Source organism: Acomys russatus, chromosome 22 (assembly GCF_903995435.1).
Source record: "Acomys russatus chromosome 22, mAcoRus1.1, whole genome shotgun sequence".
Classification (NCBI taxonomy): domain Eukaryota; kingdom Metazoa; phylum Chordata; class Mammalia; order Rodentia; family Muridae; genus Acomys; species Acomys russatus.
Window position 1 is genome coordinate 34461579 of NC_067158.1, and position 19287 is coordinate 34480865.

The following is a 19287-nucleotide window of genomic DNA, read 5'->3' on the forward strand; positions in this document are numbered from 1 at the left end:
ATCTTCTAAAACATGCAATCATGTGTCTATTCAGAAAAGAACAAAGAAAACAACAATACAATTCTCATAGCCCTCTATTTTGCAGTACACAGAATGAAAAGCCCACTTCCTTCTATATTAACAAAAATATGGTAAATATTGGTCCCCATCGACCCCCCCCCCAAAAAAAAGGTAAATGCTTCTTTTCTCTAAGCTAACAACCAATTTCCAGTCAGTGAGTAATTTTTTTTTCCCCGGAACCATCTTATTGGAAAATCAATAAAAAGCGGAAAAAATTAAATAAGCAAATCTTTAAAAGAGGAGGCCACAGCAAAAGAAATGGTTAGCTTCCAAAGTTACCAACCAGTCAAGGAAAGCCGGCACTTACAGCTTGTCCCAAACAAAACCATAATTTTAACTGATCCCTGAGTTGTGCCTCGCTGGATGAATGACTTCCAGGGCCTCTGGCTCTTTGGGACCAAAGGAGAAGATTATTTTTAGCACAACTATTTGGAAATCTTTGAGAACTTGGACCCGCTATTCTGTCTGGTACCAAAGCAAGTCTCTCACTGAGCTCTCAGGAAAGAGCCTGACTTTTGTACGTTGGGAATCCTGCAGCAACCTACCCTCCCAGAGCACGGTATGGTGTTTACTCTCTTTTTCAGAACTTTGGCAAATGTAGATCTCATGGACCATCTTCGTTATGATGGAGTCCTTAGCTTAATAAGCAGGTAGCTCTATAAAAAGAATCCAGGAAGTGAAGACCTAACTCCGAATCTCTGACTGACACGAGATTCTTGGCCATGGACAACAGCCTCTGGCCCTTGCCTCTCCTTGCAGCCTATCACAAAGGGGACCTTGAGTGGGTGATATGGACTTGGGCTTAGTCTGTAGACTATGTTCGCAAATGTTCACAAATCTCCAAGAGTTTCTTTTTTTCTTTCTTTCTTTTTTTTTTTTTTTTTTTACTATTCTGCCATCATAGCACTTTACACAAAGTAAGCAAAACTATAAATCATGGGATGTCGTAGAAAATCCTGACGAGTATTTTTCAACCAACTTTTGTTGGCCTTCTACTGTAGTTCATCTTGTCATACATGCCCAGAATATGGAGTTTATGTTTTGTCATGGAAATGAGGAAGCAAACAGGTATAAAAGCAGCCATGTAGTCTTGAGGGGGATCTGAATAGATCCAGGAGAAGAGAAGATCTCATTCAAATAGAAAATCAGTTCTGTACAGGAAAACGGGAGGTGCAAGGAGCTGAGGGACTCAACGGAAAAGGAACTGGGATGTAGAAAACTCAGGTCTCCATCCTGTCCCAAACTCACTGCCTGTCCTAGTGCAGGCAGAAGGACAGATCCTGATATCGAGCAACGTGCACCTCAGAAGCCAGGGAGAGGTCTGGTTTGGGCCCTCCTCGGTCTCACCTTTCATCTTCCTAATGATTTCCAGACAGAGCACATTTTGAACTTGAATTAATCAAATGCAATCTTCTGTCATGAAGCAATAAACAGACGTCCAGTGTTCACAACAAGATGTCAGTTCAAATCCTGGCTGTGCTATTTTGTGACTTAGAGAAATTTTGTTTCTGTGAATATGACTTGCCTAGGGAAGTTGAGTTGAATAAAGGGAATCTTTTAGGATCTATCCTTTCTCTGACTTGGGTGTTTCAGGAGCATAATTCTTTGATGGCCAATTCACGCTGTAACACTCATTAAAATGCCTTCTGACTGTTAAAGCCGTTGAATATGTGTGCCAAGGTTTATTTGCCTGTTAGTGAACACTTGGGTTACTCCTTTGGGCAGTTGTGAATGGTGCTGCCTTGAACATAGTTGTGCAAATATTAACTTAAGTCTCTGTGTTTCATTTTTGTGTGTTGTTTCTCTGTATCACCTTGGCTGTCCTGGACTCGTTTTGTAGACCAGGCTGGCCTCACCTGCCTCTGCCTCCCTAAGTGCTGGGATCAAAGGTGTGTGCCACCACACCAGGCTCCCTCTGTTTAATTCTTTGTGGTATATTCCCAGAAGTGAGACTTGGCCGTATTTGAGTCCTTGAGCTGTCTTCCAGCATTTATGGTCTCATGAATAACATTGTCTATTCTCAGAACAAAAATCACGCTATTTACAAAGAAACCTCAAGCTACAAAAGCATTTTGTGGAGGCACTGTCTTTACAGTGACTTAATCTATGTCTCGCCAGGTGATCCTCATGGCTAGTTTGGCAAGAAATGATTCTAGTACTAAAAGTATTCCCATGCTACTATAAACTACATCTTGCCTTAAAGATTCAATTTAAAGTGAATCTTAAAGATTCAAAATGCATATTTAAATGAAATTTTTGGTATATACACTTTTTTAAATGCATGTTTTAAAATCTAAAAGCCTATCACTTTGTTATCCCTAAAGAAAAAGATAGGATAGAAAATCATTTGCGTTTAGCATTCAGGGCCTCTCTGAGATTAGCATTATATCCAGAGTTTTGATTTTCTAAGTCCAAAGAAGCATAAAAGTGGAAAAAAAATACATGTCAGTACATATTCTACATAAATTTGCATAATTCGAGCCAATGCCTGAAAGCATATTGCAGGAGAGGGGACTGCTAATGGAGATGTTTTCTTCTGAGGATTTTAAATATATTCTAAGGTTGGATTATACTGTGTATTGAGTTGTATACTTTGATTAGTTTTTGTGCTGTGCAAATTATGTCTTTTCAAGCTGTCCAAAATCGTTATAATGTAAAATTTTGACTCATGTGGTTTATCCTCAGTCAAAACAACTAAATTCCTTGCAATGCTTTAAACTTTGGGCATAGATAAAAATGGATTGTTCAGGAAATGGTGCTGGAAATGTGCAGTTGTATTGGTGCCTCACGGTTTTTAATCGGAAAAAGTCGATCAAATTTTGGTGTGTGATAAAATGAAATTTGAGAATAAAAATATATGTAAAATTATTTTTAGTATCTTGAAAGGGGGGAATCTTCTTAACATAATAAATTAGATTTTAGAAAAGGTTTTAATGATAAAAATATTTTAAATGTATGTAAAAACAGGAGCTAGACAGATGGCTTGATGCTTACGAGTGCTTACTGCTCTTCCAGAGGACCTGGCTTTGGTTTACAGCACCAATGATAAGCTCAAAACTGCCTATAACTCCATCTCCAGGCAGTTCAACCTCCCTGACCTGTTCAGGCGCTTACATCCAGACACATGCATCTGCACACAGATGTACATAACTAGAGATAAAATAAATCTATTTAAAAAAAGAAAACCTAGAAAAATATTTTTCGCATTTGTCATGAAGCATATGAGATAGGTAAATATAAATATTCGTTATAATAACAAAAGAAAAACGTACCCCAAATGTCCATTGGTAGGGCACTAATTAAATATACCATATGCATATGATATACATTGTAGAGATACTGAAATAAAAGGAGTGTGGTGCCTCTATGTGAAGAGATGTCAATATAGATAGATGCACTGGGCCCTCGAGCCACAGGTGTCACGTGATTTTACTCAATGAATCAGAGATACGGAATAAGTAACAATTGCTTATTAATTATCTACTGCATGTGTGAAGTCTTATTATTATTATTCTGTGAACAGTACAATTACAAACATTCACATTGTGTTAGATATTATAAGTAATATAGAGGTAAGTGACTCAAAGTATGCAGGACAATGTGGATGAGTTATATGCAAATACAACACCAACTTTATCAGGGCCTTGAGCCTCTTTGGTTCTTGGTGCCTAAGATGGGGTGATGGTTTTGGAACAATCCCCCCACAAACATGGCACATGTGGAAGCAAAATGAGAATGCTGTATACATTAGGCTTGCCTGGGGAGGGTCACACAGGAAGTGAGCAACGGGACTCACCTCCAGGGGAAATCCTAGCATTTGGGAGACAGAAAAAAACATTCTAATTTCATGCCCTTTTCCTTTCCACCTTTAGAAACACATTATCTATACATGCGGGAAAAAATGTTAATATGTTTAAGCCTGAGGAGGAAAATCAAAGATGAAGTCATATGATTTAAGGAGAGCTTTAAGGAGCAAGTGCATCGTGTGGGCTTGGTGATGTTGCTTTGTAACCTGAATCGGTTAAGTTTTTAATATGTAGTTTTAAGCTCTTCAAAAGGAACCCAGGGGTCCAGGGAAAACATTTCAACTTTCTTTTCCTCATTTGTCTTATAATAGTCTCACAATTTCTGACTAGTTTTTCTTCCAATAGAACTCATGCCCCAATCCCCCAAAAAGCCTTTTCCCAACTTGGATGTTTGTGTTAAATGCTTTTCTAGGCAATTTGGCCCATCATTAAATAAGAGAAAGCTCTCTGGCCTTTCGGAGTTTAAATGCTGCAGGTCCTATCTTAAAGAAATGCATAGCACAACATAAAATAGAAATTACCTAGAGGTTGAGGTGATAAATGCAATGGAGGACAGAAAAAAAAAATAGAGCAGGAAAAAGGAGGTATGAGATTCAAATTGCACGTCACAACATTAGATAAGATGATAACAGCTGGACTGGACATGATGGCATAGGAGGAAGACCGCAAGAAAGAGGTGAGGAATTAAGCCATATGGACATCTTGGTGCAGGTATTTTACCCAAAAGAAGGAAACCACAACGATCCAAAGGCGGGTTGTACCATGTGCCTCTGAGGGACGCCAAGGAATCTTTTGCAACTACGACTGGGACTAAGAAGGAAAATCAACGATAAAGTCGCCTGACCTAAGGAGGGCTGTGAGGATCAAGTAGAGCCTGTAGACATGGTGAGGTTGACTCTTAAAGGAAACTAAGACCCATTATGGTGAGACGCCACTGTGGTGTCCCACGGGAGTCCACATTCTCTCATCTTTATCCACGAACTGAGTCCTGAGACGTGGCTGAACACTCACCAGGATGCCATGGCATGCAGTTGCAGTGAGTACCACCACACCTTGTTCCTCCGCGCTGGTGACAGTGGGTAAATAATCATCTTGAGTGGCACTCAAAAGGTTCTAGCTGGAGCTGTGGGTGAGCATCTAGACTCCTGTCCCAGACACTTGTCTAGTGCTTTTGTCAGAGAAAAGCCATCCATTTGTTCACTGATAAAACTTTTAGTTGCCTTATTTTATTCCTCCTTTGAGCACATGCTGCTGGGTATTGGTGAAGTATTCTTTCTACCAAGCACATTCCAAACTGCCTCCAGATCCCCAGCTCACTCTTATTCCATAGTGTTCCCACGATGACTTCCACACCGCCCCTGGTCCTGAGCTCCCCAAATCTCCCTCTCGCCCAACCATCTCAAGTCTTCCCTAAAGATACCTCTTGGCCTCAGTGTCCAGCCTTCGGTGCTCTGTGTGCGTGGTTCTAAGCTTCCTCCTGAGTGTCCTCCTCAGTGTGTTGTTCTTCGAGGAAGAGAAGCTGGTATGTTCATCAATGCATCCAGTTTTAATGATAGTAAAGGTTCTGTATAGGATACTCTTTCCATGGCCTTTGACCTGGGTCTTCTTCAAAACAGCTCATATCTTGTTTTTGTTTTTTAAAAAACTCATACATGAGTAGAATGCCTTTTGATCGTAGCTAGCCCAGGTCCTATCATGACCCCCCATAGCTCCTTTTCCAATTCATGTCATGTGTGTCTATGTATCACTGATATATATATATATATGTCATATGTATTGTATATATCATATATAATTACATATATATGTGTGTATATGTATATATAAATTAGTGTTGCCTGTACATACATGCCTTCATGGCTGGCCACTGGGGCTTAGACAACCTATCAGGGGCTTATCTCTTAAGAAAACTGACTCTCTCTCCCTCAGCTGCCATAGACTGCCTGTAGTTTCTCAACTCCTGGGAGGTGCTGGGGGGGGTGATACTGTGAGTCTTTCCCCTGCTCACATTGGGATGTTGACTGGAGTGCTTTTGTGAAGGTTGGCAGGCAGCCACAGATGATGAGAGTTTGTGGGAACAACATCCCTCACCGTGTCCAGCAGAAGTCCTTTTTCAGAAGTCCTCTCTGGCTCTTATCAGCTTCCTGGTCCCTCTTCTAGAAAGTTCCCTGAGGAGCTTGTGTTGCTATCAGAGTCACAGGGTTTGTCAAAAAGTGCCTTCATCCCATTTGAACACTTGGATTGGTTGCTTGAGGCTGGCACTTGCCCTGTTTGGGGTGTAATTTAGAGCAATGGTCCAGATGATAGAAGCTTGGTCCCACTATGGTGGTTGTAAGAGGCAATAGGAGCTTTAAAGAGTGGGGCCCAGAACAAAGTCACAAAGCAGGCACTCTCCACTGTCCGCGCTTCCTGTCTCCCTGTCCCTCTCATCTGGCTACCATATGCCATGGTGTGATGCAGCCACAATGGCCTTTTAGAGAGCTTGGGCCATGTGGCATTTTCAGCCTCCAGACTGTTAAGTAAATAAACCTCTTTCCTTTGTGAACGCCTTGCCTCAAGTAGTTCACTACAGTAGCAGAATACAGATTGCTATGATAGTGTATGGCAGGTCCAGTGCCTAGAACATGACAAAAAGGGGTTTCCATCCCTTAGTGGGAGGGCTCTGTTAACAATGGACACAAGGTTTGAGCTTTTCAGATGATAAGATTGCTAAGACTTGAGACCAAAATCTCACATACATTTCTTAGGTTATTGTTCCTGAGCTGTGGCAAATTCTAGGTATAATTCCAAGATGTTTTAATCTTTCCATGGGCACCATAAAAGTGGTGCAGTGTGTGGCATGCTTTTTAAATTTTCTGGGTTGGCTGTCAAAAAATAGCAGCTGATCACTTTTCCCACATTTTATTATTTCTCTCCTTAGGAGAATGTTGTCCAGATCAAACACTATAAAGATTCTATATGAAAACACAGATCCAGCCATCCAAAATTCATTTCGACCAACCACAGAAACACCTGTGTGCATTCTCCCATCGAAGAAACTGCACATCCCTAAGGATGACATAGCCTGAAAAAAATCAGGTCTCCCCAGCTTATAACCATGTCCCTACATTTTCAGCCTACGTGCCAGGATGTCATGCTAATAAATCATTCATTACTCTCTGCATCCAGTCCCTGTGGAACCAGAAGCCAAGTCCTATTAGTTTAGAGTTAAAGAGACTTTAACTTCTTGATACAGCACACGTGGCACTGTGCGTGGTTTAAGTTCACACGGCTCTTTAGACCCCCAGTGCTAACTGCTTAATGGGACACAGTGGCATTATATCCTGCAGATTTTAAATTAAAATTTCCAACTCCCCCTGGACATTCACAGTACTGCAATTAACACTAATTGGCATTACACATGATTAACAAGTGAAAAACGTGGTTTTCTTAAAGTGCTTCTTTTTCTTGCGTGAATCCTAAGAATTCGATGGACGCATGCAAAGATGAGTATGTGTTACATTGGCACAACTGTGTAAACAACTTCTACACAGACAAGAGAGGGGAGAGAAAGACAGTAATTAGTGTTACAAATGTCACTTAAGTCAATGTTAAGTGAAAAACACAGTTCTAAATCACAGTAGCACAGACACACACAAGAAGACTGGAAATATGTATATACTAAACTGTAAATGGCAATTAATTATCTCTGAGTAGTGCCAACTGTGCTGGTATTTATCTAAGTCATTTGAACATGTCATTTTCTTTTTATAATGCATTAGTCTTGCAAAAAAGAAAAGGATGTTTTACTAAGTCCATTCATTCTTTCAGAAGAAATGCAGCAAAGAAATGTGCTTAGAATGGTTTCACCCTTCATTCAGTTCCTGCACAAGGCACTGGAGATTCTATGTCAACAATGCTTTGATGGACTTTTTTTTTTTTTTAACCATAAGAGGAATCAGGATTCTAGATGTGAGAAAGTATATGCTGAAGGCGGGCTGCCACACATGCCCAGTCACACTAACCCCGTTGCGCCAACGCCCCTCCCTGGAGAGCGCGCTGATGTCTCCACTTCTTTTCTAGAGCCGAAGATGATTGTCCTGCTCTACGTGACGAGTCTTGCCATCTGCGCAAGTGGACAACCCCGAGGCAACCAGGCGAAGGGAGAGAACTACTCTCCAAGGTATATCTGTAGCGTCCCTGGCTTACCCGGGCCTCCAGGCCCTCCTGGAGCAAATGGGTCCCCTGGGCCCCACGGTCGCATCGGCCTTCCCGGAAGAGATGGTAGAGATGGCAGGAAAGGGGAGAAAGGAGAAAAAGGCGCTGCAGGTAAGGAATCATGATGAAGCTCCGAAAACGCTCCCCTTCCCCCTCCTTACACTACTGAACTGCTCCGCCAATCACCTCTCAGCTTCACCTGCACTCATCATAACCATTTACTTTACCGCGAATGTGCTCCAAATGCTGCTCGAACTCTTTCCAGCCTTAGTTGGCGGCAATGACACCTTTCTCGGGTGAGCACTGTGACACTGGAAAGGTAAGGAAACCGAACCTGGTTAAAGGCGCTGTAGGAGACGAGGCCAGGTTGGTGTGCGCTGTGCATGACGGCTGGGGCTGGACTCCCAACCACCACCGGACAATGGCTGGGTATATGGAAGCTTAAGTGGACAAACAGATGAGCCACAGCAGGGAAAGAATTGACATTCAGAAACTCGGTGGCCAACCCTGCTCAGAGCTAATGTCTAAACAATCCTCAAGTGCTTCTAGATTTTTCCGTGTATACCGCTGGGAGGACAACAGTATCCTATAGACGGCCTTTCCTTGCTCAGCGCTCTCCCCACCTGTCCTGTTACAGCCGCGATGTAGACTTTACATAGCTCTTTGAAACAATACAGTTGTCCTCTAGTCCTCCAATAATTTCCAGGCTTTTCCTCCTGCACACAAGTTAGCCCGGGAAGCGTGCCAGACTCCGCGGTCTTCAAAGGAAACCAAATTGAAATTCTACAGGAGCGGTGCGAACTCCACAAGAGGAAGGGATTTGGAATCAATTTTTGAAAACAAGCTTCTGAGTACACAAGTCAGACAGACGATAAGAAGAAAAAAATACATAGATCTTCAAAAGTGTGCCTCTACCCAATCACCGCCTGTGATTTACTGGGGTTCTGTGAAACAGTACCACAGTATATATCCAGATTACTGGCTAATGCATCATTTCCAAATACTCCATGCAGAAAATACTGGGCAAATCAATAGCTGTCACATGCACGAGCGTTGTTCAATATTAAAGAACCTTTCGTAAAGATTCAATGTCAGATAAACAACCTTGAATTTGGAGCTTAAACGTAGTTATTCAAAAGTGTCTGTCTATAAGGTAGCTCATGTGGATGCAAATTATTACTGAGCCATGAGTCTGAATATCCTTAAAATTCTATGACACACAGAGTATATAATTCTATATGGCTGACCCTTTCAGCTTGCTGTGTTTGGAAGGAAGAATGTATTGACTAATCTCACAAGCACTGGCACGAGAAAAAGAGACTGAAATTTTAGCTCTTTTAGTTACTTAATTTAGCATCCTCAAGCAAACAGCTTCTTTGTAAGCTGAGCAAGGGGCAACTATGGAGTTTAATGCAGAATGCCCTACATGGTAATTGCCATGTGCTAAGTACTTGGTAAAAATTAGATGTGGTTAATTATTAAATTTTGACCCACAAGTCAAAGATAAAACTTTGGCCATCCAAAGCCACAGAAAAAAAAAAAAAAAAAAAAAATGATTAATGTATCCATGAGGTAATTTTACTGCATTTCAGATCAAATGTAATATTCTTAAATGCTACAGTTTTAGCCCTGTGGGGTTACATATAGTCTTGTATCCAATCTATTTATTCCCCCATGTGTCTGTGCACTGCTTACTCAGAAACCTTTCCGTGTGCTTCTCACTAGCAACTTTTATTTCTCAGCCTCCACACCAATGCCATTTAGTGCTGACTAATTTTTAGGGCAGGGTGAGGGGCTTGGCATGCTGTTTGACAGCATCTCCCTGGATATCAGTGACACATCCCCCCAACCAAAATGGCTCTAGACATTACAAACTGCCCCCGCCCAAGCACACAGCTGCTTGAGAAGCAGTTCTGGTCTCCAGGACCATAGACATTCTCCATGGAGTGAAGAGAAAGGACTGTCTAAGCACATCATTGCTGTAGCTCCAAATACTGACCATTGGCTGAGAATTCACAATGTGTGGGGGAACTTACTTATGTTAGCACTCACCATGTAATCTGCAGTAACTGTAATATTCAATAAAATAATGCCACAAATGAAACTATTGAAGTTCAAAAGAACAAAGTGACGTTTCCAACCCGATTTATGTAAAGCTAACAGGCACGCTGCGGTTACACACAGCTCAGAGAGTAAAGATGGTGAAAAGATGCACACGTCACTCAGAAACTTGTACACTATTCTTGGGTAGCAGATTGCCTTCACCTCAGTCAAGTTCATGCAGAGTTAATTATATTCTTTTTTGACTTCCCTACCCTAAATTAGAAATGAGGAGATTATTACTTTGAATCATAAATTCTCTGCAAAAACATACCTCACTGGTCTGTAACTACTATCGTAATAATAGGAATAGCATTCACTTAAATCTGAATGCATGTTCATTCAAATATCACTAGAACAATCTCATGGCACATTCTTACTTTTTGGTTGTGCGTCTAGCCTTTAACAGGACATCTCTCAAGGCCACATGAAGCATTCCTTATTCCAGTGTAGTACGTAGATTTTGGTGTGCGTAAGCTTATCACACTGAGGCTTACATATAGAGAATGGTCAGCTAATATTAAATGAAATAAATATAAGACAGATGTGTGGATGGGAGCACAGGTCCATTGATGGAAGGGAGGGAGGAGGACTGGTTACATGGATGACGCATGGATAAGTGAGGGGGAAAGCTAGGCAAAGCCCTTTGAGGGAGAACTAAAGAGGAACCGGGTAGCTAAGCTTCAGCGCTACATGGCTTCAACCTTAATGCATAACAATTTATCGGGTTTTTTTTTTTTTTTTTTCCTTCTGAGTGTGTAGTCTCCTGGTACATGAGAAAGTTCTCTGTATAAAAAGGATGAATTCTTATATATTATTATTACACTTAATCCATGACTAAGTCTATCCAACACTCCAGGGTATTAAATGTGTATCACAATAGAAAATGGAAACATCGGGTCGGGCGTGGTGGCATACGCCTTTAATCCCAGCACTGGGGAGGCAGAGGTAGGCAGATCGCTGTGAGTTCAAGGCCAGCCTAGTCTACAAAGGGAGTGCAGGACAGCCAAGGCTAACACAGAGAGACCTTGTCTCCAAAAAAGAAGAAGAAGAAGAAGAAGAAGAAGAAGAAGAAGAAGAAGAAGAAGAAGAGGAGGAGGAGGAGGAGGAGGAGGAGGAGAAGAGAAGAAGAAGAAGAAGAAGAAGAAGAAGAAGAAGAAGAAGAAGAAGAAGAAGAAGAAGGAAAGAAAGAAAGAAAGAAAAATAAATTGGAAGCATCAAGGTTGTAAAGAGTTCCTTGTTTTTACAATTTGCATTTCAGTATTTCTGAGCTGTTCTCCATACATTTTCAAGAGGATGAGACCCTAAGAAACCTACCCCAAACCTTTATTTCATGCCTGGGAAGCCTAAGATGAGAGGCTCTTACCCCATCTTCAGTTTCACACCCACTCCACAGCTGAAGTGGGTTTTATCTCAGACATGCTCAGTCTGTTACTGTATTACCCACTAAGCTTGGAGTAAACTTACTACCCAATGCCTCTGTATTACAAACAGAGCTCTTGAAGCCAGAGAAGGAGTGACCAACCCAAAATCCTACAACCAGCATGATTTGCGTTCGTAACAAAATCCTATGGTTAAAATCATTACTGAGACAAAAATTGTATTTTTATTGTATTGAAACTCAATGAAGAAGGCAAAACAGGTTAAGCTACTATTGAAGCTAACATACACATTTGAGATATTATAGTCTTTGATTCCTGAACAACAAAAGAAAGTTTATATTCCATTTCTACCCCCCAAAGAATCAAGCATTGAAAGTTCAGACTTTCATGACCTTGTTTCGAGAAACATCTATCATCTGTGTTGTGCTTGGACCAGTAGAATTTCAACTTAACAGGATTGTCTGCTTTAAGGAGACACAAGTGTTGTTGATAACAATGCTGGTCTTGTCTCATAAACAACAGCAACAGCCATTGCCAATAACCTCCATGTGCCGTAAATTGTTAGCCGCTTTCACAAGGATTAAAGCGTTGTGCTTGACATTTTGAGAGGAGAGCTTTAGTTCTCCTAAAAATTTACATCACCAAGATATTTCTTTGTTAATTTTTCCAATTAAGTGGAAAAAAAGAACCAACTTATCCTATGCATGCACTGAAGTATGTACAATGCTCCAAGAACTGATATCAAAGTGCCAGCAAGATAAAAGGCTTAGATGAATAAAAGTCCCTGGGAAGAAAACCATGGTTACAAGTGAAACCAGGCATTAACAATACATGGTTGTTTCCCCAGAAGAAAAAGAGTATACAACAGATAATAGCAATTTGGAGAGTTTGGATGCAAATACTATTATCCAAGTACTATTTATGACATGTATTCAGTCGCAAAATTAAAACCTTTTATTACACTAATTATTGCTGAGTTTTTTTAAAGATTTATTTATTTATCATATATACAATGTTCTGCCTGCATGTATACTTGCATTACAGAAGAGGGCACCAGATCTCATTACAGATGGTTGTGAGCCACCACGTGGTTGCTGGGAATAGAACTCAGGACCTTTGGAAGAGCAGCCAGTGCTCTTAACCTCTGAGCCATCTCTCCAGCCTGTGGGTTTTTTGTTTTTTGTTTTTTGTTTTTTTTTTTTTTTTTTTTTTTTTAAGAAAAGAAGAAGGAAAAAGTTGATTCTCCTAATAGATTTCCATTGAAATCATTATTTGTCTATTTCTAGCCTCTAGTTAACCTGCAGATGTAAAGATTTGAATGTAGAGAAAGCAATCCTATCCAGTGGCTTAGATTTTGTTGAAATTCTTTCACAGCCATTGCTTTTTTCCCTATATGTAAAGATACACAGAGAAATTAGGAGACAAGGCTAAAATGTGATACATTCAGTGGCAGAGCCAACCACAAGGCAAGAGGCGTTTAGATGAAGGGAGAGGGACATTATGAGGCTGAGACGGCTTGGGATACACAGTCAAGTGTCTTCACAGCCTCAGGACTCAGTTTTCTCCTACAAAAGCAGGCCTGTAGCATGGTGAAAACAGTCATTATTTTTTAGTTATGGTAATATAAGATGCCCAATATTCCAGGTATACTTACAGTTTACAGGAACAACCCAGCATATTCCCCTAGAGGATGGGGTGCCTAGGCTCCAGAGTTGGGCAGGTGTGGGTCGAGATGGCAGCTCCATCACTCACTAGCTCCTAGTTCAGTTTCTTCCCCTGCAATGGATGCTGGTAACTGTTAGTTTGTAAAATTGTTGTGATATTTAAATAAGATAGTGCATGCAAATTATGCATTTAACATCAGTCAGTAATAAATAGTTGATAAGCAGCAATTTTAATGTGCATTAATTACTTTATTATCCAGACTAGTAGGAACAGAATGGTACAAAGATGGCGCTGTCTCCAAAGCGTCCTCTGGTTCTGTCTCTCCCAGGACTCACTCTGGGAAAAATACCAGCATGCTCTTTGAAGTCTTTCTGTAATGACAAGGGCCTACTTATGACTAGTATGTACATCGTGCTCTCTCTTCAAAATAATAACTAATTAGCTTCATCAGTCAGGGTCGAAATTGAGCTCTCAAATACTGGAAGAAATCTATGTGATATTTTCTATTATCAGTGGTTCCCATAGGAGTTTTAATTAGTAGACTACTGTTGATAGTTGGCTTAAAAAGACTGGTTAGGGTGCATTAGAATGTGTAGGTATGTTGATTGTGATTCTCTAGAAGAACTATTAATTTAGCTATTGATTATTTTTGAAGGTCTGAAAGGTAAGACTGGACCCCTGGGCCTTGCTGGTGAGAAAGGAGACCAAGGAGAGACTGGGAAGAAAGGTCCCATGGGACCAGAGGGTGACAAAGGAGAAGTCGGTCCAGCTGGGCCTCCTGGGCCAAAGGGAGACCGAGGAGATCAAGGGGACCCAGGACTGCCTGGAGTGTGCAGATGTGGAAGCATTGTGCTCAAGTCTGCCTTTTCAGTTGGCATCACAACCAGCTACCCAGAAGAAAGACTACCCATCATATTTAACAAGGTCCTCTTCAATGAGGGGGAACACTACAACCCTGCAACGGGGAAGTTCATTTGTGCTTTCCCAGGCATCTATTACTTTTCTTATGATATCACGTTGGCCAACAAGCACCTAGCCATTGGGCTGGTGCACAACGGGCAGTACAGAATACGGACCTTCGATGCCAACACGGGGAACCATGATGTGGCTTCCGGGTCCACAGTCATCTACCTGCAGCCAGAAGATGAAGTGTGGCTGGAGATCTTCTTCAATGACCAGAATGGCCTGTTCTCAGACCCAGGCTGGGCAGACAGCTTGTTCTCGGGGTTTCTCCTGTACGTTGACACAGATTACCTAGATTCTCTATCAGAAGATGATGAGCTGTGATCTGGACTGCAGACCCGAGTGTTACGGCAGCAACACCACAGTGGCTTACAACCTGGAGTGCTGCAAGGTGGAGCGAGTGAGAAGGAGAGTCAGAAAAAAAAAAGTTGTTTGTTTTGTTTTGTTTTGTTTTGTACGGACAGTTCTGGCAGAATTTATCAAAATAAGACAAACCACCAACCAGTTGAAATCACATCAAAATAAATGGTATAGAATAACCCCAGACATCAACCCCTTGAAAGTAATGATGATGAATATTTAAGCAAATTAAAGATGATGTTAACAAATTTGAATGCCCTTGGTGATGCTACCAGCTGATAGTGACATTGCCTCATTAAATATTCATAAAACTCCAGTTTTGCTTGTTATTTAGGACAATCATGACATTTTAGTCAAATCCTTTGACAATTCTCAAGAGTCAAAAAAGTAAGAGATGCTAAGACTTTTCTAACAAATTAAAATAGTGATAAATTTCTTTATCTATTCCTTTATGCTTGTATATGTACCAATAACTGTGTGTGCTCATGTATGTGTGTGTATGTGTGTGCATGCATGAGTGTGTGTGTATGTGAGTGTGCATGCATGAGTGTGTGTGCGTGCATGAGTGTGTGTGTATATATGTGTATGTGTGTGTGCATGGGTATATGTGTGCTTGTGTATGTGTGTGTATGTGGGTATAGACATGAATGTGTGTGTGTGTGTGTACGCGCGTGCGTGTGTGTGTGTGTGTGTGTGTGTGTGTGTGTGTGTGTGTGTGTATGTGCATGTCAGAACACAATATCAGCTCTCACTCCTCAGGTGCCACCCACCTTGTTCTTTGAGAGAGTTCACTGAACCTGGAGCTCACTTGTCTGGTAGCCTGGCTGACTACTGAACCACGAGACTGACTGTGGCCATCTCTCCATCAGAAGGATTACAAGTGTGTGTCACCACACCTGGCTTGTTTTCACATGGATTCTTAAGGACCAAACTCAAGTCCTTGGGCCTATGGAGCACACTCTTTCTCAATGGTGCTATCAACCCAGCCCTCAGCATCTCTTTAACGAGCGTGTGTAGAGTGGACACTGTGTACTGAATTAGACAGAAAAACACTGTAGTGGCCTTCTGTCATGCAGGCTAGGGTATGCAGAGCATTCTGCCACAGTGGCATGTGATGAGCACCTTGGCAAATAAATTGATTCGATGCTAGGGACACACAGGGCCCATGACTTCTGTGGTTGGAAGCCAACGATTTCACACACTAGGCATGCCAAGGTCCATGTTTGTATGGGTACAACTAATGCAGGGGAAAGAAGGGACCAGCTTCTTCTGCATTCTCCTCCTCTCAGTCAATGTGTTGGCATTGATTTTAGTTGAGAAGGAAAAACAGAGATAGGGGAAGCCTGAGAAAGAACAGCAAGGTGACGACTGGAGCAAAGTAGACATGAACCCAAATGCTTTAACAGTATAGTTTTCTAGAACAAATAGGTTTCTTCCAAAGAAAGGGTGCTACTTACATTATGAAAAAAATGGCTCCTCACAAATTTCCTAGAATTAGAATGCAGCACATGTGCCAGGACTGTGAGTGAGCAGAAGTGAGAAGGCACAAGGGGGAACTGAACACCACAGTAAAGAGTCTTCCGAGCCTCTCACTCGCTTCAGCCACGGTGGTTGGTGTTGGCATCTGCTGCCCACTGTGATTCCTTGTTTAATCTCAGCCACGACTCTGCCTTGTGCACCACTTCTTTGGTCTGCAGTAATAGCATCCTCTTTGCCTTTCCCTTCCTGTATCTTCCATTCCTCTTTCTCCTTGCTCATTAAAGATTTTAATGCCTGTTATGCATGAAAAACCATGCCAGACTCTTCGACAACAAGGGAGCACCAAGATTAATGTAACCTCCAGACTCCTAAGAAGACAATGGCATGCATGCCCACACACCCATACACAAGCATGCTCTGGAAAAAAGGGCATGCTAAGATATGCAAGGTGTTAAATGATTACTTTGAAATTCTGAGGTGATAGAGGAGGGCCAGAGAAATTTCTATCAACTAGATCTTAAATGATAAAAAGACTTGGGGTGACCCATGTCAGGAAAGTGCACACAGACATGTAACAGCTTAGAAGAAATTAAAGCGAGAACTGAGACTATGGAGAGGAATCGGTGGACCACTCTCGGGAGGGTGACTATGTTTATGGAATAGGTCCCAAAGTGGGGCACTGTCATCATCAGAGGTGACGCTTACAGTGATGATGCAGCCCTGTGCGTGTGAAGTCAGGGTTCAATGCCTACCTTGGCTCCACTGTGTTTTTGTATTCTTCCTGCTGAACTCTGTCCACTTCTTGCTCTCTTGAGTCAATCCATAGGCCCAGGGGCCAGCAGCATCAAGAATAGACAAAAAAAAAAAAAAAAAAAAAAGAGGGAAAAGTTAGTTTGAGATAGTCTCCTCTCTCTAGGTAACAGCCACTACTGGAATTCCAGGCTACACAGTATTCAAAACAGCCAAAAGAAATATGCAATAAAATACAGGCCACTTGAAACCAGGTGACTTTTCTGGAGAAATTGAAATGGAGAAACTATGCAGACTGTCTTGACACGCAAGAGTGTTGTATAAATAAAACGGTCTTCTGACTGTGGTCTACTAAGGCAGTTTTGAGCAAGTTCCCTGAAGATAATGTTGGGGTCTTGATTCCCTACTTCCCAATATTGGTGTGGTGCTAGGGATCAAGCCCAGGACTTTGTGTATGCCAGGCACGCACTCTACCAGCTGAGCCACAGTCTTATTCTACCTGACAAGGGCATTTTGGTCAACATTATCTTTTAAAGGATTCTTCATTACAAAATGTATTGATGTAGATTTTTAAAACGAAGTTTCTTTCATTGGTTTTATGCCCAAGATGAATTTATTTTTAAATTATTAGCGGGGTGATGATGAGGGTGAGACAGCTGCTGTGGGAAATGAAAAGCGGGTTTCATATTAAAATGATATATTTAAAAACCTTGGAGAAAATGCTTGTGTCTTTCAGCCCTTAAAAAGAGTTTTCATCCATCATTTCTCCACATCTGTGAATATTTTTGTAAAGAAGGAGGAGATTGGTTTGTTTCTAAAAAACAATCCAAGCCTCATTCCTATCATTCTTGGAAAGAACTACCTTGTAACAACATGTATCAAGTCAAATTTCTATGTTATATACGCCCTCCTTCTAGAAGGTCACGAGCCTTCTGCAGACACTGAATCTGCCAGCAGCTGGCCTTGGACATACCAGCCTTCAGAAGTGGAAGAAATAAATCTGAGTTGTTTACAGATACTTAGTTGGACTAAGACACTCTTGATAGCAATTATGCCTTCGTTTTACAAGTGGAGAAGCAGGGGGCAAACAGGATAAGACTTGTATGAAGTAAATCAAAGCACACAGGAGACCTAGGCGTTCTGATGACAACACCCATCTTCCTAGTCACCGCTGTGGAACTCCAACTCCACACTTGTTTCCCACTGGTGACACGCTATATGGTTCACATGTGTTTTGATTTGTCTATCTGGTATAGAAGTATTCCTGTCCATCTTTGTATCTAAGAATTCTATCTGCCATAGAATGTGCTCAATGAAATCATGCCAAATTCATCCATGAAAAGTTCTGTTTGCTCACATGCAGTGTTCACACATGGAGAGAGAGAGAGAGAGAGAGAGAGAGGGAGGGAGGGAGGGAGAGAGGGAGAGAATTGAGGGAAGAGGGATGGAGAGAGGGACATCAGACACAAAAGCCCTACAGTCTCCCTGTGCATCCATCCAGATACGTTATGTTGTAACTTTTAGAATCCAGTATACACTAACTCAAGAAAGACAGAACCAGACTAGAGGAAATCTGAAACAGATCTTGTTACACAGGCATTGCCTCCAATTCTGTACCTTTACCACCTTGAGGAACAATTCTCCTCAGTGTTTAGTTTCAATTCTGACGTGTTTTCATTTTGTAGCAAGGATGGCCACTAACAGCTGAGGTTAGCATTGCTTTGTGATTTGTTTCTTCTTCTTCTTCTTCTTCTTCTTCTTCTTCTTCTTCTTCTTCTTCTTCTTCTTCTTCTTCTTCTTCTTTGGGGATGGGGACCCAGTATGAATTTGCCATCCCAGGAAGGAAACACATTATTTAGCACTAATTCTGGCAGAAGGCTCAGCTTTGACAGCCACCTGACTATAATTGGTCCTAGGTCGGCTCCTCAACCAGTAACTGGACAAAGGGATGCACAGTTACATGGGTCATGACAGCGTCACATCCACCCCTGAAGCTAGAATGACTCCTACTTAAAGCTCCTGGACCCAGGTTGGGAACAAGGTCATTTCTCAGTGGAAAATAAAAGTGTCCAGGCTAAATGATGAGCTATTGGTTAATCAGCAACCAATAGTTTCCATACACAGTCAAAACTCCCTTTTGTCTATATGATGCGCAGGACATGTGTCACTAGAATTTATTTCCTCTGAGATAATCTAACTCTCAATAGCATTTGGTTAGAATAGACTGGACACTTCACACTGTGTCACCTGGCATCCGTGATGACCCAGCCCTGCTGTCCGTCAGTCTTGACCTGCACTGATACTTTAAATGGCATAATGTTATTCACAACAAGCCTCCTCCTCCTCCTCCTCCTCCTTCTCTCCCTAAGTTCTGACTTTCTAAAATATCAGTTATTCAGAAGATGCAACAATTAATAGTGGGGTTTTTTATGAGTGTTAGGGAGGCATCTTTTAAGATTAATCTCTTTGTGGAATCACTGGGCCAGTAAATCCAGTTTGTTTCTTGGAGAACATAATACCAGCAT

At 41.5% G+C, this 19287-nt stretch overlaps 1 protein-coding gene across 4 annotated transcripts in view; it reads left to right on the plus strand.

Moving 5' to 3' along the window:
* Window positions 1-14601, plus strand: part of C1qtnf7 (C1q and TNF related 7) — a 100213-nt gene extending 85612 nt beyond the window's left edge. For 3 of the 4 annotated variants that reach the window (XM_051164699.1, XM_051164698.1, XM_051164701.1), the window contains exons 2-3: window positions 7929-8174; window positions 13866-14601. In XM_051164699.1, the coding sequence (XP_051020656.1) occupies window positions 7937-8174; window positions 13866-14497 (870 nt within the window). In that variant the 5' untranslated portion in view covers window positions 7929-7936 and the 3' untranslated portion in view covers window positions 14498-14601. Of the gene's footprint in view, window positions 1-483; window positions 620-7928; window positions 8175-13865 lie in introns of those variants that run through there. The other variant, XM_051164702.1, reaches the window with a different exon arrangement.
* Window positions 14602-19287: the final 4686 nt, after the last annotated feature.